The 22,033-nt window shown below is 54.3% G+C and overlaps 1 protein-coding gene across 15 annotated transcripts in view; it reads left to right on the top strand.

Moving 5' to 3' along the window:
- NRXN2 (neurexin 2) overlaps positions 1-22,033 on the top strand; it is a 110,413-nt gene that overhangs the window by 37,435 nt on the left and 50,945 nt on the right. For 10 of the 15 annotated variants that reach the window (XM_086385081.1, XM_086385084.1, XM_086385080.1 and 7 more), the window contains 5 exons: positions 5,523-5,546; positions 12,972-13,133; positions 13,814-14,252; positions 18,920-19,306; positions 19,466-19,669. In XM_086385081.1, the coding sequence (XP_086241207.1) occupies positions 5,523-5,546; positions 12,972-13,133; positions 13,814-14,252; positions 18,920-19,306; positions 19,466-19,669 (1,216 nt within the window). The remainder of the gene's footprint in view (positions 1-5,522; positions 5,547-12,971; positions 13,134-13,813; positions 14,253-18,919; positions 19,307-19,465; positions 19,670-22,033) is intronic. The other 5 variants (XM_086385089.1, XM_086385082.1, XM_086385071.1 and 2 more) reach the window with 1 other exon arrangement.

A 22,033-nucleotide genomic window follows, 5' to 3' on the forward strand; every position in this document is an offset into this window, starting at 1 on the left:
CAAGTTCACATCCTTAAGTGTGAGCTGCAGCTCTTTTTGGGTCATTGTGACCATCAGGGGGATGGCTGTGCTCTGGATTCATTGCCAAGTCCATCCTCCCCAGGCCTTTTAAGTGCTTGGTTCTCAACTGAGGGAGGGGGTGCCCCCAGGAGGTTCTGGAAATGTCTGGAAGCATTTTGGGTGTCACAGCTTGGGGAGGGTGCTACTGGCATTTACTGGGTGGAGGCCAAGATACTGCTAAACATCTCCCAGTGCACAGGACAGCCCCACAGCAAAGAACGATCTGGCCCCAAGTGTTGGTAGTGCCGAGGAGAAGAAATGGTGCAGACAAGGGCCTCGTGGCGTTCTGGGACTGGAAAGATCCTTTTGTGATTTGAGGGGTAACGTAGGGTCAGGAGTGGCCAGGAGCAAGGACAGGGGTGATGTGAGAAGTGACATCTGCCCCAGCCTCTGGGAGGGCACTGGGGTTCATGTAGTTTTCCCCAAGTGATTAGAACAATGGGGAGACCGCCACCTGGGGGCAGCCTGGCCCAGAACTTACATGGAGGGGGTCTCCCTTCCTCCTCTTGGTTCATCAGCTTTGGGTGTTGGTCAGGAGGCCAGCTCCTAAGACTGGAAGGAGGCAGAATTTCTCCCCACCTCCCCTGAACCAGATAGTGACCCCTGGAATCATCCAGAACCTATTGGAACAGTGCAGTCAGGGCCAGAGGGAGCCTGGCTGAGACCACACCTGCTTTTGCTCTGCTTTCCCCCTGAATCCAGGCTTGAGGACTCTGCCCAGTGGTGTCTCCTGGGTGATCTTGGCAAGAATGATTCCATCTGAGGATTCCCTGAGGCCTCTCTTTTTTTTTTTTGGTTACGCTGGGTCTTTGCCAGCTTCTCTAGCTGTGTAGAGCAAGTTCTAGAGCACGTGGTGCTCGGGCTTAGCTGCAGCATGTGGGATCTAGTTCCCCAACCAAGGGTCAAACCTGGTCCCCTTGCACTGGGAGCATGGCGTGTTATCCACTGGACCACCAGGGAAGTCCCTGAGGCCTATTTTTAATCTTGGGCACATTCTCCTCAGACACCAGTGTGCCTTCCCCACCATACATGCCAAGTGCCAATCCATTTCATCTCTGACCAGCTAACCAGCACCAGCTCTGGAGACAAGCTGGCCCTTGACGTATTATGTGGAGCTTCCTCCCACCCAGCTCCTATTAGGCTGCGCCTTGTATGGAGGCCCCCTGTACCCCAAGGAGGGAGTCCTCCAAGGATGGGGTCCGGCAGGCACTTGGGACTCCCTCCCCCGCCTTATGGCTCGGCCTCCGGGTCTCTCAGCCTGTCACACACCCTGCCTCAGGGCCTAACTGTGCTGCTGGGCATGCCCCGTCTACACCGGCTTCCTGAGCTGCCCGCTTCATTTCCACAGTGCTCCCTGAGGACACCACCATTCACCCTCCTTTCCACCAGGTGAAACCCTAGAGCTGGGGTTTGAATTGGACTGACTGGGTTCAAGTCACTGAGTGACTTGAGGCAAGTTACGCAACCAGTGTGAGGTGAGAGGGGCCTTTGAGGAGTGACTGAGGTGATGCCCCGGGCTTGGCACCACGTGAGCATCGTGGGCTCGCTGCCGCCTTTACTGTTAGTTGTGGGGTTTTCCAGCCCATCTCACCACCTTTGTAAGGCTTTTCTTGAGCCACCCCACCGCCATCCCCGCCCCTGCCCAGCCAGTCTCCCTTTTTGCTGTATTCTGGCCCTGTCACCACACTCTACCTGTGTGTTAATTTGTGTTCATCTCTTCTCTGTTTCTAGGTGGTGAGCTCCTTGAGTGCTTCTCTTTGTCTGCATTGTGTCTTAGTTGCCGCACACGGACTCTCTAGTTGTGGCATGTGGTCCCAGTAGTTGCCGTGTGGGCTTAGTTGCTCCTGGGCATGTAGAATCCCAGTTTCCCGACCAGTGATGCAACCTGTGTCCCCTGTACTGAAAGGCAGATTCTTAACCACTGGACCACCAGGGAAGTTCCCCTTGAGGGCTTAATACCAGAAACTGAGTGTTTTTGTTTGTTTTTCTAGTGGTTTTGCTGGTTCCTTTGGGTTCTGCCTTGAAGCCAGTTGGTGAGGTTTTGGACAGATTAGCAGATCTAATTATTTCATATGAGCCCGGAACTACTGTCGTCTTCTGGGAAAAAGTCCTTCCTTTACGCTCCCGCCCTCTCTTTGGAGTTTCATCAGGATCTGTCCCTTTCTTACAGCACTGATCAGATCGCACCCTCATATCTCTCGTTCATGGGCCCCCAAGTTCAAGGGTCTCGTTTCTCTTTTGTATCTCACCTAACTTTTCTAACAATCCTGTGGAGTGGGAGATACTTCCATTCACCAATGAGGGAAAAGCAAGTTGAAGAGCTGGCCCAAGGCTATCCTGTGGGAGTTGGAGGGTGAGAGTCTGTCTGACTCCATTCCTCTGCCTCCTGGGAGGGCCTGGCTGTCGTCCTTGGTGTGCAGTGCTAAAGGGTCTGTCATTTGCCTTATGGTCCTGCCATTCTCGGATGTCCCCATGTCTTGAACCATCTAAATGTTCTGCTGTCTCTTGAAAAAGTGGGACCATCTTATCCAAGTCCTCTTTCTTTTGTCCTGAGTTTTTCTTGCTCCATAGAGACTGCCTTCATCCAGATTGTGATTTGTGTGTATAAACCCCTTCTTGACTTTCTTGAGGGGCTGGAGCTACGTCGAGACTTCAAGGTAGAGATGGGGCAAGGTTTTGTCCAAAGGCCCTTGGTCGTGGTAAGTTACACTTGCTGTAGTCACTGACCTCTTCCCTCTGTGATTGATGTCCTCCTCCCTCATCACACATGGTCCTCCATGTGTTCCTGTCCTCCAGGGGCCCTCCAGCTGCTTCTGTGGCTGGGGCAAAGCCTTCCTTGCCCAGCTGTTAGTCTGAAGCCCCAGCTCTCCAGATTCTAGCATCTGGGAAGGTGTGGGCTGCTGCCTCATGGGCGCAAGCTGGGTGCCGGTGGAGCCTCCACTCTAGTGTGTGGCCTCAGTTGCCCGCTAGGGCATGACTGCCGCATTCTGGATCTGCACTCTCTAGATCTAGAGGAGTCCTGTCTCATCCACCGCAATGTCGCTGTTTGTCAGAGAAAGCAAGGATCTCTTGACACAGCAGTGGGAGGCCCAGGCTTTGAATGCACAGCTCTTCCCTCTCAGTCTTATTTCTTAATTCACTCTTCTGTTTGTTAAAGATGAAGTTGTCCATGAAAGTTGAAAATGGGTTTTTCCTTATTTTAGTTTCTACAGCCAGTTCTAACTTCAAAAGAGTGGAAGTTGGACTTTTACCTGCAGTGCCTCTTTTCCCCTGTCTCGTTTGACTGGTGCAGTGGTGTCAGCAAACTTGCACCTGTTTTGGTGCCATGGGTGTAGCTGTCATGCAGCTAGTGTTTCCTTGCCCTGAGTAGTTGGCCTGTTCATTTCCCAACAGTCCTACTGGCCGATAGGACCAGTCTTTGTACCATGTGTTATCCCGTCTCTGTACGGGAGGTCCAGTCTCTGTACCTGCAATTAGACTCTTGTCTTCCTGCTAGGTAAACTGCTTCTGCATCACTAATAATTAATATTGGTCATTCAGAACTCCTAGCTGCTAAATATTGAATTCTGTTATTTTTAATTATACAAGGCCCTTATTAATTGTCTTACTGAATTAGTCCTGTGCCCACTGGTTATAACAGCTCTCTAACTAATGGGTCTGTCCCCAGAAGACCTTTCCTTCTCACAGTCACACTCTTGGGCTTGCAGTTTAGTATTTGATGGACATCAAGCAGTAGTGTCCCAGCATCTCTGTCACACAGGGTGAAGCTGCCTCAGCCCCGCTGACATCTCCTCAAAGGGAAATTTTGAAGGTGGTTCTTGCTGCCGTCTTTGACCATGAGGAGAGGAAATGAATATAGAGCTGCATGAGGGTGGGGCTTCTGGCTTCTAGAGTCTGGGGTAAAAGAAATTGGCTTCTAGTTTAGACAGGAGTGAGGGATTTTAGAGGGAGGTGGGTCTTTGTGTTCCTTCTTATGTTGTGGTACGTGGGGGGAGTGGATTTCTGGTGCTGGCTGTGGGGAGTGGAGGCTTGGGGGTCTGTGGGTGTGGGGAAGGAGAGTGGGCTGCTGGGAAAGCCTGACTGATTGCACAGACTTGCACGAGTGATGGTGGAGGCGGCGGGGAGTACTTCATTCTGGGAGAAACAGCTGCCCAAAGGGGCATAAGAAAATAGGGTGGGATGATTGAAGAACTAAGGGAAATTTGGGGGCAGTGTGGGCTCTGCAGAGTCAAATTAGGATTAATTTAGGAGCTCTGGGTGGGAGAGTGGCTGAGGGGAGGAGGGTTTGGGATGAGGTGTGATGTGAGAGTGAGCCTTCTGCCAGCCCATGAAGGGCAGAGTTTCCTCTTCCCTGTTCTGGTGGTGACTTGCTCTCTCTTCCTTTCTGAAGGAAGAGAAACAGGAAAAAATATAAAGAGCTGCCCTTCCCTGGTCCATGACTCCCTGGGTCTATTTGCTATCTTCCATCCCCAGGAAAAGCAGACATCCATATTCCCTCCTATACTCCTTGGGAACCCCTTCCCTTTTGCTCCAAGTGAAATTGCCTCTCATTCAAGCCAGTCCTGGGATTCTCTGGGGGCCTTGACCATTCTCCCAGTCTGACAGCCAACTGGCCCATTACCAACCAGTTAACCCATTAACTCAACATGGTCACTGGTCAGCCAGTTGGCCAGCACCAATTTGCTCTTTAGCCAGTTCTCTGGAAAGCCATCTGGTCGACCAGTTAGCCAACAAACCCCTGCGTTCATTACCTGAGTCAATAGCCCGTGCCTTTCTCACACCCCTATTCCCCTTCCTGCCTTCCCCTCAACTCCTTAACATTTCAGCCCATAGGACTTACTAATACTGCATAATTGGGTCTGCTTCTTAACCCCCTGCCTTCCCTCTCTCACCCTCTGTTGGAAAACCCCGTTGCCAACTCTGTGTGTGTTACTAACACGCTTATAACCCCGGGGGGACCAAGGGATGGGCAGGGACAGGTGGGGCAAGGTATGAGTGAAAAACCGAACTAACCTTTCTGTCTCATCTGCGGAATGTCGCCATCTTTAAGTCTTTGCTTTCCTGGTCTAGTTCTTTTGTTGTTTCCTTCTCTACTAACCAAGGTCTTTAACTGTTCCCCTTCTCTGCAGCCGGCTCTTCTGGGAAGGGATGAGGAGGGGGAGAGGACTCCAGGGGTGGGGTGGGCGGGGATCGGGAGAAGGGATTTAATTTCTGTGTGTGTTTTATTTCTCCCTCCCATTATAATTTAATTTTCTTTAAACAAAACACTTTAGCTGAACTTAAGGTGGGAGGGTCTGAACAGACAACCAAATATATATGGATATATATTTTTCCTCCTTCCTTGAGTTTCACAGTTGGTCATTTTCTTTTTCTTTTCTTTTGTTCTGTTCTTTTGTTGTTGTCTTTGTTGTTCTTGTTTTTTTTTTGACCCCCCCCACCCCTCCCCCATATCTCCGGTGAAGCACGCAGGCATTGGACACGCTATGGTAAACAAACTGCATTATCTGGTAGATATCACTCTAATTGTCTTACCGTTTGGTTTGCCGTGGGTTTTTTTAACTGTTCGATTTTCCCTCTTTTGTTTCCTTTCCCCATTTGTTTTTGGTTGTTTTGCTCTTCCAATTGTTTTCTGCGTCCTGGACAATCTCTAGATTTTGCTTCTCTCTCTTTGAGTTTTCCTCTTTCTCTTTTCTTGCCTTTTTTGGTCCAAACGCAAATCCAAAAGACAAATGGAAATCAAGGAATTTGGCCTGTCCCTGCTCTAACCTCCTCCCCTAATTTCTGAATTCAGATTCCTGGCCAGAGAGACCTGGGGCAGACCCCATGTTCATCGGCTCTGGTTAGACCAGCCCCGATGCCAGGCTGCTTATTTCTCTTGCTTTCTTTTGTTCCTTTTCTCCCCTGCCCCACCCCTTGTTTCTTTTCTCTGATTTAGTTTCTTTCTTGGTCTCCTGAAAATCCATGGAAAACACCATCCCATGACATGCTACGCTCTGCTCACTGTCAGCTCCTGGACAGGCCCCTCGAGCTGGGGGAGGGGGCTGGGGGTGAGGCCTCTGGGGGCCATAGGCTCCGCAGGTCACAGGTGGGGAGGGGGCCTTGGGGGATGCAGAGCTCCTTCACATCACCATTCACCCCGATTTAGGGGCTGCCCCAGGCTGGTTGCCCAAGAAGGGACAGCATCTCCTGCCTCACTTCCCAGCCTCGAGGGGTCTTGGTTCTGGCTCCCCCACATCTTGCATGGCATGAATGGTCTTTTCCCCCCACCAGGGACAGTGTCCAGTTTCCCCACCGCTCTGCTGCTCTGACTAACACTGTGTCTCACACTGTCTTTCTTCCCCTCCATCTCCTGTCCCCTCTCTGCCCGCCCCCCCCCCGTTGCCTGTCCCGCATGGCCTCTGACCGGGGTTGGTTCCCTTCCCTGTTGAGGGGGTGAGAGGAGGAGGCCCAGCGGGGTGAAGTCGGGGTACTTGTTGCTGAGCTCCTCTGTTTGGGTTGGGCCCAGGCCTTGTGAGCGTCGGTGTGGGTGTCTGTGTAAACGCAGCTGGTGTGTGTTGGTGTGTGGGTGCGACTGTGTGTAAATGTTGGTGTGACATTTAGGGGGTGTTGGTGGGAGACCATACTGTGTGTTTGAGACTCTGCTGGTGATTCTACAAGTGTAAACGCTGGTATGAGCTGGGGGCTGCGTGACTGTGTGTTTTTGAGCCTGTGAGGGCTCTTAGGAGGCGGGTTGTGGGGCTGGGACTGGTGGGAGCAGGGAAGGAGCTGAGGCTGGCCCTTTGCTCCTCGCCTCGCCCATGAGTGTGTGCCTGCAGGCCCTGCTGTGTGCCCTCCCCTGGGATTCCCTCCTGCCCGCCTGGTCCTGGCTCTGCGGCAGCAGGCGGTTAGTCATCGTCTATTAATAATGCAGAGTGATTGAGCGCCAGGCTAGGGACCCTGCAAATGGACGTGTCTGCTCCCATGGGGCCCATGCTGCTTGGGGCAGCTGCCTGGCCTGCCCAACCTACCAGGCCCACGGAGCTGCCTGGCTGGAGAGGAGGCAGCTTGGGAGCTGGGGCTCCCTGTCTGAGAGGTTCTGCATCTTCCCAGGAGGATGTAGCCCCGAGAACACATCTGGCCTGTCCTGCTACTCTGGCAGCTCTGTGCTTCCTTGCACCCACAGACCTGTGGTGGTCCTGTCCTTTGTCCTGTGTCCGAGACAGTGCCCAGGCCACGGCCATCCCAGCCCTCCCCAATCCGAGGCCTCGTTTGGCCATTCTGTCATCCTGGTGTTCAGATGGAGCTGTGTGGTGGTCCCAGGACTGCTCTTCCACAGGCCCTTTTCTTCAGCTGCTGCTTCTAGAAGTTTGCCATTGCTTACCTCTCAGACCAGGCCACTGAGTACCTGAACGGGGCGTTTGAAATTCTTTCTTTATTATTAATTTATTTTTTGGCTGCACTATGTGCAGCATTCAAGATCTTACTTAGTTCCCTGTAGTGGATCAAACCTGTGCCCCCTGTAGTGGAAGCGTGGAGTCTTAACCACTAGACCACCGGGGAAGTCCCTGGAACTCTTTCTTTACAGAGCTTCACTGGACAGCCAACCTGTGACTTTGAGGACAGAAGGGAGGCAAGATACAGGAAACCCCTTGGAGAAGGAAATGGCAACCCACTCCAGTGTTCTTGCCTGGAGAATCCCGGGGACGGGGGAGCCTGGTGTGCTGCCGTCTATGGGGTCGCACAGAGTCGGACATGACTGAAGCCACTTAGCAGCAGAGTATGCTATCTGAGAGTTACGGCCCAGACTTCCCCTTCCTTCCAGTCTCAGTTCAGTTAAAGACTGTGAACTGGGGCTAAAGCTGTTTCTCATCTGCCAAACAGCTGACATTCCTCGCTTGCCTTTCAGGGAGTCAGTGTGAGGGTCAACAAGGGTAGCGGAAGTGAAAGCGTCTGTACTCTGTAAAGGAAATTATAATTTTATTAAGCTTTATAAAATGTTGACTGATTATGTCCATGTTTCCAGGGCAGGGATATTTTGTACAGAAGCGATTCCCTTCCCATAGCAAACTGTGGGGAATATAGCATCCCTGGCCCCACTGGAGAGCCTATTACCATCCTTTCTTGGGATTCAGTCCTAAAATAACTACATGAAACCCCAGAATGCCCCAGGAACTGGGCCTGAGGAGGAGGAGGAAAGATGGGATGTCTTGGTTAAATTGGTCAAAAGGCAAACAGCCTTGTCTGATTTCAGTCCTGGCAGGGAAAGTCCCTGTGAAATTCTAAGTCTCTGAAGCCCACGCCTCCTAGTGTGAGCGTCCCTGCTTGACAACCAGAGCTGGTGCCTCCTGGTGGCCTGAGTCACCTCATAAACCCTCAGACACCTGTGCCAAGGATCAGCTCTTTGAGCCAGGAGTGGAGTCAGAGAACCTAGCACCCAAGAGACAGCGTTCAACCTGCTCTGATTTCCTAGGCATTCCTCAGCCGGGCTGTGGTTGGTTTTGCATTTATTTTTACTAATCCCTTTGTATGGACTCTCTTTGTTATTTGAGCATTTCTCCTTGGGGGAGAGAGTGGATCTAGGTCAAAAAGGCCAACCGGTGGAGAGGTTTGGGTTAGGTGTGGTCAGGCTGGAGGGAGTGTTCACCGCACCTGACCTGGAGACTTTGCTTCTTCTAAGTAGCTCTCACTTTTTGAATATCATTTAAAATTGACAAATGCCTAGATTGCATGCAGCAGGGAGAGGTTATTCCCGGTTAACATATGGGAGAAACTGAGGCCTGAGAGGGCCTGGGGCGACGTAACAAGTAGTGGAAGAGCTCAGCCTTTCACTTCGTTGATCTCATTTGAGCCTCACAGTAAGCCTGGGAGGGGCAGGAGTCATGGAAGTTGTTAAACCCCTTTACAGATGAGTCAGGGAGGTGAAATGAGTATTGTTCTGGAAGATGGTAAAGACCAAATAAGAACTCAGGATTTCTGACCTGAAGTGTATGTTCCAGCACCATTGAGTCCAGTCATCAGGATTCGCTGTGCGGCTGCACACGCCCTTTGGCTGTCCTCCTCTCCTCATGCCCTGTTCCCACCCTCTGCAGTCCTAAGGGCGGGCCAGGCCTGCCTTCCTGAACGAGCTGGCCTTACTCATCTTTGGATCGTGAGCCTTTTGAGAGTTTGCTGACAGCAGTGGACTCTCACTGGAGGAAAACCCACTGAAGTGGTTTGCATACAATGTCAAGGGATTTCATGACTCCCCAGAGCCCCTCTAACCTGCTTACAAGTTAAAAAAAATCTGCCCTTGATCTTATTCTCCCTTTAATAATCCTCCTCCCAGGAAGGTCGGTGACCCTATAATCATAGCAGGGAGCTGGGAAAGGCTCTGGGTGATGTCAGAGGGCCATTCCCCTCTTTACAGCCTTTCCTTTGGGACCATGATGGGCATGGAGTGCCTGAGGCAGAACATTTGTGGCCAGGACCTGGTTTCATGCTAGCAGCTTGCCTAAGCGGGGAGACCAGCAGAGCAGAGCAGAAGGGAGGTGGGGCCAGCAGGAAGGGCTGAGAACCCATCAAGGTCATAGGCTGCCCCTTGCAGCCACCTCCGGCCACCTTCCCCGTCCCTGGGGAATGGAGCAGAGGCTGGGCATGGGCTCCTTCCCCTCTTCCTTGACTGGTCATGGCTCTTCTGGGGCAGAGCTGTGGCTCGTTCGTCATGTTCTACTCAGCCCCACTCAGGGCCTGGTCTGTCTGTGTTGTGTGGATTAATGTGGGTTGCGTGCAGTCTCTGCTGTGTCTTGGGGTGCTAGCCGTGGTCCTGATGACAAAAAGGATGCTGCTTGGAAATGAGGCTGTCAGGACTCTCTCCCACCGCCTTCAGTAGGATGTGGTGTGTGAGCAGGTGTGCCTGGGGTCAGTGATCAGTGGCGAATGGGTGGTGGGAGTGAGTGTCTGGGTCGCCCTCTGGGGAGGAAGGTCTGAGTCTAACATCCCTTCCCTTTCTTTCTCAACCTGTACATGTCTCTGTCGTAGTGGCGGCTCCTCTCCCCTCCTCTGTTGGAAGGAAGCTTCTCCTTCTGCACCCCTGCAGCTCTTTTGCCTCCATTTGGGCTCTTCCCTACGCACCCTGGCCCTGCATACCTTCCCCCCACCCCGGCTGCCTTTCTCTCGCTTGTCCTGCTGGGCCGGGACCCCCACCCAGGCCCTCTAACCCGCACGTGTCCAAGCTGCCGTGGCTGTTCTGTGTTGCATGTCCCCCCTCTGCCCTCTTCCCCTGCCGGCCCCACCCCTTCCAGAAGCTGTGTGTGGGGGGGTTGGGGGGCAGGGGCATCATGAACCCCTGGGGTGGAGGGGGACTGGGGGAATTATCCCCCTGTTTCCTGCTTTTACTAACGAACCTGCCATTTTTGTGTCTGGACTTTGATTTGTCTGAGGAAACAGTCGGGTTTTACTAATCTCACTCATCTACCTCCTCGCCTTCCCCAGAGACCTTCCTCCATCCCCTCCGATCCTCGGCTTCCTTTCTCGTGGTGCCCGTCTCCCCCTTTCTCTCTCTTCTTCCCTCACCCCCCCTTCCTCCATGCACCTCCCTATGTTACCGTGCCTCCTGCTGCTCTCTCCCCAACCCCTGGGCCAGGGAGGCTCTAAAACACCAGGACAGATACACAAGGGGTTAAGGCAGCCCTTTTCCCATAGGGAGCACCACGTGGCAGAGATTCGTATAAAGCAAGGTGGGCAAGGTCAGATTTGCACCCAGTCGGGAGGGGTGTCAAGGAGGGGCCCCAAGTCATGTCTTTCTAACTCTAGGGTGAAGGCAGCAGCCTCAGAGGACTGTGATTCTGTCCATGTTCTCTCCCCAGGCACCAGGTTCACACGTGGCACACAGGCAGTAAGAGCTGTGTGGCCCTGATCATCAGGCCACTTGACGGTCACCTGAATGGTGGCTATGTTTCCCCTGGACTGTACTGGGATTAGTAGGGTCACAGGGACACGTCAGGCCAGGGGCCCAGCCTTCAGGAGCTGACTCTCAGTTGGGTTTCTAGACGTAGACTCAGAACTATACTAGTGGCCCGATTCCTGGTCTCTCAGTGCGGCCCTGGGAGAGGAGGGTGGGCTGGAGGCCCCTTTCCCCTGCCACCTCTCCCTGTCTTACTCCCAGCCCTGCGTCCCAGCCCCCTCCTCCCCTTTCTCCAGCTCCTCCTGCCCGTTCTAATCTCGTCTGCATGTTTTGTGACTAATACTTTGACCCTTTCCCTTTCCACCCAGATCTCCATTTCCTAGCCTCGGGTGGGATTGAGGGAAGAAGCTATAAACAATAATGACCAGCCCTCACCTCAAAACAGGACTCAAAATCTTCAAAGTGCCCACTTCCACAAAGACACGCCCTTACCTCTGTCCTTGAACCCAGTCCCCCCAGCACAAGATTTGATGGTTCCCAGGAGGGAGCCCCTTCAGCTCCACCCCCACACACTGTGAGGCCAGCCCAGCATGAGGGGGACTTGAGGATCCTGTGAGGGATGGTCCCCTGGCCCTGTTCCGCTCATGTCCCTCAGGTGTTCCTAATACCCACTCCCCATCCCCGAAACAGTGGAACCCTGGAGACCAGTCACTGGAAGATGGCTGGTGGCATGTGCGTATGGACTGGTGTGGGAAGGACACTGTGGGCTGTGATCAGAAGGCCCCAGTCTCCAGACTTTGCCCAGAAAGGGGGTGCTGAGGCACATTTGGGGGATGGGAAGCGGGAGGAGCTGTAGCCTGGAGAAGCATGGTGTTGAGTTCACTGTGAGCTGGCTTCCTGATCGCCCCTGTGGGAGCCTGACTGTCCTAATCCACCACCTTCTGAGAGTGGGGGCTTGTGGTCCCCCCGCCCTTCACTCTGTGCCACAGCCTGGTTGGGTGTGGGTGCTCCTCTGGCTAGACTTTTCAGAGCTCGGGTGGACATTTGCCTGGGGAGCAGGGACTCATGGAGTTCCCTGCACTCGTCACTGTCCCCACACTAAGGTCACTTTTGCCTTCCCCAGGCCACTACTGAGCCCTTTTCACCTCCTTGGAACACCAGGTATGCCCCCATCCCTACCTGTCTTGTTTTGTTTCCTGAGTTTTCAGCCCAGGGACAAGGTAACAGGAAGTTAGCCTGTCTCCCTCTGTTCCCTAGCCTGGCCCTGACTCCATAGAGTAATTGTGGTGATGAATGAATCAGGTAGGGTGATGAATAGGCCAGCGGCTGCCCCCTCCTTGGGGGACAAGAAAGTGACCCCAAAACAGAGGGACCCGGATAGCAAGACAGACCCAGCAAGGGGGTTGGGACCAGTTAGGAGGCAGTGATGGGAATCAGCCCTCAAAGGCACTGTGTGTCTCCTGAGAAGTGCCAAGGCTCCCCAGCAGTCCCTGGGTTCCTGTTCCTCACGCCCTTGCTATTGTCCAACCTCCCCGTGGGCTAAGACTGAAAGGACTCCACCGCCCTGGAGGGAGAGCTGCAGGGGTGTCGAAGCCACCAGGACCCCAGGAGAACTGGTGCTCTCTGCCTCTTTAATGAGAGATGCTCTGAAATCACGTGTGCATCCAGAGACCCTTCAAGAGGAGAGAAGCAACAGTGCCATTTGCATCTCAGGGGCCCCCACTCCCATCCATCTGTCCATCCAGGGCCACTTCTGGGAGCCACTTCCTGCTGCTGTGCACAGTGAACACCTCGGGCGCCCTTCAGGCCTCTGTCTGCCGAAGGGGCCATGGGGCCGGCCTCAGCCCGCCCTGAAACCATCAAATCTTGTGCTGCCTCCTTTCTCCGTCTCCACACCCCCACTGTTCCTCCTCCGAGACAAGCAGACATAAAAATGGAGAGTCCCTCTCCCCACTGCCCCCCAGCCCCTCCCTTGCCCTACCCATGGCTCTTCCCAGGGAGTTGATGCCAGTTGTCTCCTTGTCTCCCCCTCCCTCCCTGGGCTGGGCAGGTGACCATCTCGGTGGACGGGATCCTGACCACCACAGGCTACACGCAGGAGGACTACACTATGCTGGGCTCTGACGACTTCTTCTACATCGGGGGCAGCCCCAACACGGCCGACCTGCCGGGCTCGCCCGTCAGCAACAACTTCATGGGCTGCCTCAAGGACGTGAGTAGGGCCAGGAGAGGCGGGGGGCGCCCCCGGAAACCCCGGTCTGGCCAGCCAGCTGCCCGGGGCCTCTGTACCTTCCACTCTGTGGCGGGAGCCCACCCCTCTTCAAAACCTGAGGCCCACTGACCCTGGCAAGAGGCTTCTCCTCTCTCAGTTCCTTGAGCCCTGGAGTTTCCCTTCTTCTCAGAGGACCCTCAAGGCAGCTGTGTACAGAATAGAGAGTGGTGGTCATGAAAACTAAACACCAGTGTTTCAGGCCCACTCACCAGCTCTGTGACCTTGGCTGTGTCCCTTGACCTGTCTGACTCTTAATTTTCTCATCTGTAAAACGGGTATTTGGTGCCTGCTTCTCGAGGCAGCTGTGAGGGGTAGATGAGAATGTCAGTGTCAACCAAGTGTTCCTGGTGGTTCCAGTTATTATGAGCTGCAGTTCAGCAGTGCCGAGGGCTGCTGTGCTCGTGCTGGGCAGGGAGACAGGACAGAGAAATAAGTGCCTCGAGGGAAATGCTGCCCACAGCCTCTGAGCGTGCAGTTCTAGAACAGCAGTCTGGGGTGCCGAGCAGGGGCCCCAGGCCTGGGTGGCAAGGCCCCGAGCTGTCAGGCAGGAGTGGTCAGGTCCTAAACTGCTTCCTGTTCTTCATCCTGGGACCCACCCATCCCCCTACGGCCCTCTGCAGGTGGTCTATAAGAACAACGATTTCAAGCTGGAACTGTCCCGCCTGGCAAAGGAAGGAGACCCCAAGATGAAGCTGCAGGGGGACCTGTCATTCCGCTGTGAGGATGTGGCTGCCCTGGACCCTGTGACTTTTGAGAGCCCCGAGGCCTTTGTGGCACTGCCCCGCTGGAGCGCCAAGCGCACCGGCTCCATCTCCCTAGACTTCCGCACCACAGAGCCCAATGGGCTGCTGCTCTTCAGCCAGGGCCGGCGGGCCGGGGTGGGGCCCGGCAGCCCCAGCACTGCCCAGCGGGCCGACTACTTTGCCATGGAGCTGTTGGATGGCTACCTCTACCTTCTGCTGGACATGGGCTCAGGGGGCATCAAGCTTCGGGCATCCAGCCGCAAGGTCAACGACGGCGAGTGGTGCCACGTGGACTTCCAGAGGGACGGGCGCAAAGGTCAGAGGCCTCTGGATCTTCTCCTTTACCATGGCCGCCCCTCTCTGGGCTTCCCTGATAGCTCAGTTGGTAAAGAATCTACCTGCAATGCAGGAGACTCTGGTTTGATTCCTGGGTCGGGAAGCTCTGCTGGAGAAGGAATAGGCTACCCACTCCAGTATTATGGCCTGGAGATTTCCATGGACTATATAGTCCATGGGGTTGCGAAGAGTCGGACGTGACTGAGTGAACTTTCCCTTCACTTCACTTCACCCCTCTCCACCCACGCTGACAGTCCAATCTGCTGTTTCCTCCCCTCCCCTTCCCCTGGCCCTCCCAACCCCTCCCTTGTCCTTGTTGCCATGGTGCCTTGGTGAAATGAGGAAGAGCCTCTTCCTGGGAAACTTTGGGGCCGGGAGGGCCCTCGCCCCACACAGAAGCAGGGTCGTCCCATTCCAGCAGTCTGACAGCTGAGGTTCTGTCCATCAAGTGCTCCCGAAGCACTGGGTTTATACACAGGACACAGGTAGTGAGAGCTATGTGGCCAATGATGGTGACATGTCCCCTGTATGGTGCTGGGATTAGAAGGGCCACAGGGACACATCAGACCAGTCAGATCAGGTGTGGGGTGGCGCACACCTCACACTCCCACTTCCTGCATGTGTGACGTTAGGCCAGCACTCAATGCCTTGCAGCTTCAGTTTCCTTTTTATAAAAGGGATCATTAACCTGGGTTCATCAAGAGGGGAAATCAAGGAAAAATCTATAAAAGCATTCGCTCAGTGCCTGACACAGTGGTTATCCCATTCTCCTTAAACGACAACAAAAACCTTCCCAACCTTGCCTCCCTTCTATCTAGCCTTTCACCTTTCTGTATTAACTCACTCAAATAGGTAGTGAGCGCCTATGGACGCCAGGTGCTGTCCAGGGTGCTGTAACGAGGCAGCAGTGCGCGAGAGCCTTGGCTGACCTGGAGCACATGTTCCCGTGAGGAGGTCTAGTAAACACCACCACTCTCTGCCTGGTGAGGGGTCTTACACAATAAAGCAGCAGGGTGGAGGGTGCTGGGGCCAGGCAGGCGCTGTTCTGGAACCTTCTGCTGCTTCTAGCCACCCCTCCTCCACTCTTCCTTTTCAGCCTTCTTTTCCCATCCTCTTCTTGTTTTCTTTCTAATTCTCTTCTTTACTCTTCTCCATCTTGTTGGACAGGAGAGGAAGAACTGATGCAAATGAGAACTGACACGTTATCCAATTTAAGCCCTTATCAACGTCAGCTAAATTTTCATGCTCCCCCGGCTGTCACTGCACTGGGCCTTCATCTCAGGGTGGAGCGACCGTCCCCACACACACAGGGAGGAAGGGGGCTGCCACGGCTCCTGGAGGTATCAGCCTCTCATGGGCCTGCTGCTGCTTCTCAGAGAAATGTCGCCTTCCCCAGGCTTTGCAGTAAATGGGTTCATCCCCTGGTTTTGTGTCATGATGGTACCAGGGAGTCTTCACAGAACACAAATTGCCTCCCAGGGTTTCCACGCAGGGGATCTGTGACTCTCTAGGTTGGAAATCTGCTCAGGCCTTGTAGAGAACCCCAGGGCCCTCTGCTTTGCTCTGTCTTCAGGCAGTGGTTTCCTTAGGCTTACTCGATCGCCAGACCCTGTACACCAGGCCTGGCTGGCCTGTGAGTCACTTCAGCCATTTCTCATGGCCCAGCACAGACTTGGGGCCGTCATTCCAACAAAGCTCTCTTTGACATTTCCCATGTTTTAAAATTTTCTTGTGTTAATTTATATACAACGTAAAATTTACCATTTTAATCATGCTTAAGTGCACAGTTCAGTGGTGTTAAGGGCATTCACTGTTGTGCAGCCAGCACCACCATCGATATAGAGAACATTTTCATCTTTCCAAACTGAAAACCTGTCCCCATAAATACTAACTCCTAGCCCCTGTAAACCACCATCCTACTTCCTATGAATTGCCTACTCTAGGGACCTCCTGGGAGAAGGCAATGGCACCCCACTCCAGTACTCTTGCCTGGAAAATCCCATGGACAGAGGAGCCTGGTGCACTGCAGTCCATGGGGTTGCTAGGAGTCGGACACGACTGAGCAACTTCACTTTCACTTTTCACTTTCATCATTGGAGAAGGAAATGGCAACCCACTCCAGTGTTCTTGCCTGGAGAATCCCAGGGATGGGGGAGCCTGGTGGGCTGCCGTCTCTGGGGTCGCACAGAGTCAGACAGGACTGAAGCGACTTAGCAGCAGCAGCAGCAGGGACCTCCTATACCTGGATCACACAATATTTGTCTTTTTATGTCTGGCTTATGTCATTTAGCATAATGTCTTCTAGTTTCATCCACATTGTAGTATGTGTTAGCTACGTGTGTCAGGCTTCATTTTTCATGACTGAATAATATGCCATTGTATGAGTAGACCACCTTTTGTTTGTCCATCCATCTGCCATTGAACACTTGGATTGTTGTTCCCTTTTGTAGAATGTTTTAGAATGACCTTGAAACAAGATGAGTATTCACTTTGGTTTTCTTTTTAAGCGTTTTTGTTGAAGTATAGTTGCTGTACAGTGCTGTGTTCGCTTCTTGTGCCCAGCACTGGGAATCAGCCGTGTGAGGTCACCACAGAGCGCGGAGTGGAGTTCCCTGTGCTGTACAGCATGTTCTCATTGGTTCCCTATTTTATGCACAGGAGTGTGCATGTGTCAACCCTGGTCACCCAATTCATCCTCCCCTTCCCCTCCCTTGGTGTCCACTACTGGGCATATACCTGGAGGAAGCCATATTTTCCAAAAGATACATGTTCCCTAATCTTCACTGCAGCACTGTTTATCAACAATAACAGGATATGGAAGCAACCTAGACGTCCATCAGCGGTGGAATGGATAGTGATGATATGGCGCACTGTGGCTTCCTCCTGCTGACTCGCCACTATATACTCTTTCCCCACCATGGCCTTCCTTCTTTCACCTTCTCTTCATTTGTGGAGAGTCCACTTGGGTGGTGTCCTTGTCCAGGAGACCCCATAGTGGGTGGGTGGAGCAAGCATTTGGGGATCTTGCTGCAGATAGAAGTGTAGGTGATTGGGGGCCACGTTTGAGGGGCTGGGAGAGTGGAGATCTGATGTCTTGTCAGGGAGGACAAGCCAGGGACCCCAGTGTTAAAATGGGGCACGAGGGGAGGGCCTGTGGTGCAGGGGAGGGTTTGCACTGAGGACAACGAGCTCCGGGTGAGGAGCCAGGTGTGTCGAGGAGGCCCTGCTCCTGTTCTTGCAGACCCATGCTTGGTGCCCCCACCCCCAGTCTGCCTATTCGGGCCTTGCATGGTCAAACCATCCTTACCTCTCTTTAACCCTATTGAGATAGGTGGCCTTTTTATTTTTTAAAGAATTCTTCAAAACTGGAGAAAAGAGAGAGGAAGGAGAACGTTAGAATAAAAATTACAAACAGAATAATGCTTCTAATTTATACATTTTGGCTTCTTAAGAGCTCAGGAAAGGCTTTGAAGCTCCTGCTGCTGCTGCTAAGTCACTTCAGTCATGTCCGACTCTGTGTGACCCCATAGACGGCAGCCCGCCAGGCTCCCCCATCCCTGGGATTCTCCAGGCAAGAGTACTGGAGTGGGGTGCCATTGAAGCTCCTACCTGATCCCAAATCTTTTTTCCTAAGATGACCAGCCCCTTCTTCCAAAGAACTCTTACAGCCCAGAAGCTCCATGCCTGGCTTCCCTTTCCTGGCTGCCCTCCTGTCTCAGAGGCTCCAGGAGCTGATCAGCCTGCCTGTCTGCTCCACCAGCCACACAGGGACTCCAGGTCCAGGGGTGGGGGATGCAGGCTCTGGAATCCTGCCACCTGGGTGGTACTTTGGCTCTGGTCCTTAACTGTGGTGGCACTTTAGGCAGCTTCCCTAGTCTCTCTAATCCTCATTTGCCATTTCCAAGTGGGATTGTAAAGGATCAGTTCCTTAGGGTTACCATGAGATTTAAGTGATATAATATATGTGAAGTGCTACCATAGGGTCTCAAGAGTCGGACACGACTGAAGCTACTTAGCACGCATGCGTGCAAGTGTATGCTGTGCATGCTAAGTCGCTTCAGTTGTGTCTGACTCTTTGTGACCTGTAGCCCAGACTCCTCTATCCATGTGGATTCTCCAGGCAAGAATACTGGAGCGGGTTGCCATGCCTTCCTCCAGGAGATCTTCCTGATCCTGGTATCAAACCTGCGACTCCTGCATTGGTAGGTGGGTTCTTTACCACTGGCACCACCTGGGAAGCCCAAGTGCCTGGTATACAGTCATAAAAGTCCAATAAATGTTAGCGGGAAACTCTTTGGATTCAAGTCTTTCAGCCTCCTTGGGGGTCTCTGCCTCTGACTCCTGGTCTGAGGGGTTGGCTGGGGGAAGGACATGTCAATGATCCAGCCCTTTGGGGGCATGTCCACTTCTGGTACATCCTCTGAGGACTTGCTCAAATGGGAAGAAGGCGTCTAGACAGGCCCACCGCACACTGCAGCTGGGCTCTGGCGGCTCACACGGGTTTCTGAACTTGGGGGCTTCCTTAAGCAATGTTTGCAGCCCAGGGCTGCCAGGGTGCGAGGGCAGAGCATCCTTTTTTCTCCTGGGACGTCTCTTGGTCCTGCCTTCTCCACTGAGGCCTACACTCTCCCTCCATCCGATCCGCAGGCTCCATCTCGGTGAACAGCCGCAGCACGCCTTTCTTGGCCACGGGAGAGAGCGAGATCCTGGACCTGGAGAGCGAGCTGTACCTGGGCGGTCTCCCTGAAGGTGGGCGGGTGGACCTGCCCCTGCCCCCGGAGGTGTGGACCGCAGCGCTGCGGGCTGGCTACGTGGGCTGCGTGCGGGACCTCTTCATAGACGGGCGGAGCCGAGACCTCCGGGGCCTGGCCGAGGCGCAGGGGGCTGTGGGCGTGGCCCCCTTCTGCTCCCGGGAGACTCTGAAGCAGTGTGCCTCCGCTCCCTGCCGCAACGGGGGCGCCTGCCGGGAGGGCTGGAACCGCTTCGTCTGTGACTGCGTCGGGACCGGCTTCCTGGGGCGGGTCTGTGAGAGAGGTGAGGCTGGTCTGCACGCCTGTGCCCCTGCCCGTCCCTGTGCCCCATCGAGGACCATCCCTGGGCCTGCCAGCCCTGTATTGATTGTCTTGGTCTTCTCTCTCGCTTCTCTGGCCCCTGCCTGTCCCCCCCTTCTCCCTCCCCCTGCTCCTGGGGCAGAGGCTACGGTCCTGAGCTACGACGGCTCTATGTACATGAAGATCATGCTGCCGAACGCCATGCACACGGAGGCGGAGGACGTGTCCCTGCGCTTCATGTCCCAGCGGGCCTACGGGCTTATGATGGCCACCACCTCCAGGGAGTCCGCGGACACCCTGCGCCTGGAGCTGGACGGGGGCCAGATGAAGCTCACTGTCAACCTCGGTAACCGCTCTGCCCGTGCCCCGGGCCCCTTCCCCGACCCTGCCTCTCACCCCCCACCCCCTCTGTCTGGAGAAGCTTGGTGGTTGCTCCAGTGAGAGATGGGCGATGGGAGGTGCCAGCCCAGGTCTGAGCCCCGCCTCCCCCCCCCCCCCGCCCCCCACCGCAAGAACTTCCTCTCAGAGAGGACGCATAGTGTAGGTAGATGCCTCACGCTCGGCAGAACCGTGGGGAGGGGACCCGACTGTGTCTGGCGTGTGATAGTCACCCTCCCAGGGCACTCCTGGGGCTTGGAGGCGTCTGTTCAGCGCACACACGTAAGGAGGTAGTTCATGCCTCGCTGTCAACTCATCCGCTTGCTCATACCTTGGTTCATTCATTCGCGAAGGCTTGCAGACGCCTACTGGTGTTCAGCCCGGCTCCCTGCCTCAGCAGATCCAGAGACAGAAGGACCCGGCCCCCCACACAGCCGCTGTCGTCTGCTCTGAATTTAAAGAGCCATGTCTGTGTGTGTGCGTGTGCAAGCGTGTGTGCATGTAGGTGCACAAGGGGTCCCATCGAGACATGTCATCTTCCCCGTGTCTGCTTTCACGTGAGTCCCCATAGCTGCCCGGATTTTATAGACTGGGAATGCCACATACTGACGTACCAGCATCACAAAGCTAGTGACGATCAGGGAGGAGCCTGGACTCAAACCCAGCTGATTTGCTGAGGTTCAGTGCTTCCTCTTGGTTTCTGACAGAGCTGGGGGGTGAGGAGTATCAAGACCCTTGTCACCTGATGGCTTGATGCCTCTGCCCCGCCCAGAGCAGGCGTGGCTCCACTTCACCTGGCAGTCCCTGGAGCATCCATGTGGGCAGTACCACCAGGCCTGGGAGACTCTGTGTGGCTTCAGCAGAGTCAAAGGAAAACAGCAAGGCCACTCATTCGGCTGTCACTTATGGGCCACATCTTAGTGCCAATGTGTTCCTAACCTGGGGTGACGGTAGTGACCCCAGGACCCCAAGGCGAGGTCCCAGGGTCATGGAGCTCTCAGTCAGGGCAAGCTTGGCAGCTAGAGGCCCTAAGCTGCCCAGGCTGGGTCACATTTGTCCCTTTCAGACTACCCTTTGGGCATATGGAGGTGGAGCACCCAAGGGCCTGTCACATGGGAAGATTCAGGTCTCTGGGGTGGCTTGTTGTGTCCTGGATCTGGAGGAGAAGTTAGGCTCCTCTGAGCAGATTAGAATCCTCAGCTGGGGAGAACACAGAGCTCTGAGCTTAAAATATTCACCAGGAGTCTCACCCTAACATTGGTCTCCAGGGCGTTTGGGGGACAGACTGTGGCCTTTTGGGGACGCATTCCCTCGCTAACACATTTACACTGTATCCTTTCCCCTTTGGGCCACCTTGCCTTTGTGCTCCTGGGACAAAGAGTGAGGCGGGGGCCTTGGAGGTGGGGAACTTTAGGGCTCCCTAAAGCTCTGTTTCTAACCACGATCACAGCCTACAGAGTGGGTGTGGGTAGCAGGGCAAAGCAGGATGGGAGACACCCTTTGCCAGCGTCCCACGGGTCTGTACAGAGTCCCCTGGCACCCCTGAGAGGGTCATAGGAGGAAGACACCAGCCCAGGACACCGTGAGTGGCCCTGTGCTTCTCAGACTGCCCAGGTCTGTGTACCCAGGGTCTGTGTACCCAGGTCTGTGTGCCCAGGGTCAGGTACCCTTTGCCCTGGAACATGTGTGTTCCCTGTGTAGTGAACACGCAGCTCTGTACTTGGTGGGGACACCGCAGGGGACATCTGGGGCTTCCATTTGCAGGGAAGGCAGATGCTTCTTCCTCCACCTGGACTGTCTTAGTTTCCCTGCGAAGAACCATGGGTCCCTTGAGATGAGACAGGAGGCAGCAGCCTTGGCCAGGGAAATGGACTCTGGTGGGCCCTGGGGACATTTCACCCTCAGGCCCTCGCTCCTTCTCATGGACATGCTTTTCTTTCTGTGCCACATATGTTCTTAGAAGTTAAGGGACAAGGTGGCCAGCAGGACAATGCTCCCACCCACCTCTCACTCCCTGCTGCATCCACCTCCATCCACAGAGATGCTGTCTCTGGCGGCTCATGACAAGCTGTGACCAAATGCTTGGTACAGTCACATCTGTCCACAAATACCAAGTGATGTGCATACAGGGAGGTGTGTGGCTGTTGTGTGAACCACACAGACACACAGGTGGTCCACACCCTGCCACCAAGCCTCCAGCTATGATGGGAAGAATACTGGGCTGGGGACCAGAAGATCTGGGTTCTAGTCCTGGTCTCCTAGACTGCTGGGTAAGTCATATCCCCCTTTCTAAGCCTCTGTTTCTTTGTCTGTAAAATGGGGATAAGAATCC

This window comes from Bos grunniens, chromosome 29, assembly GCF_055505025.1.
Source record: "Bos grunniens cultivar Pamir isolate PY7600 chromosome 29, Bosgru_T2T1.0, whole genome shotgun sequence".
Classification (NCBI taxonomy): Eukaryota; Metazoa; Chordata; class Mammalia; order Artiodactyla; family Bovidae; genus Bos; species Bos grunniens.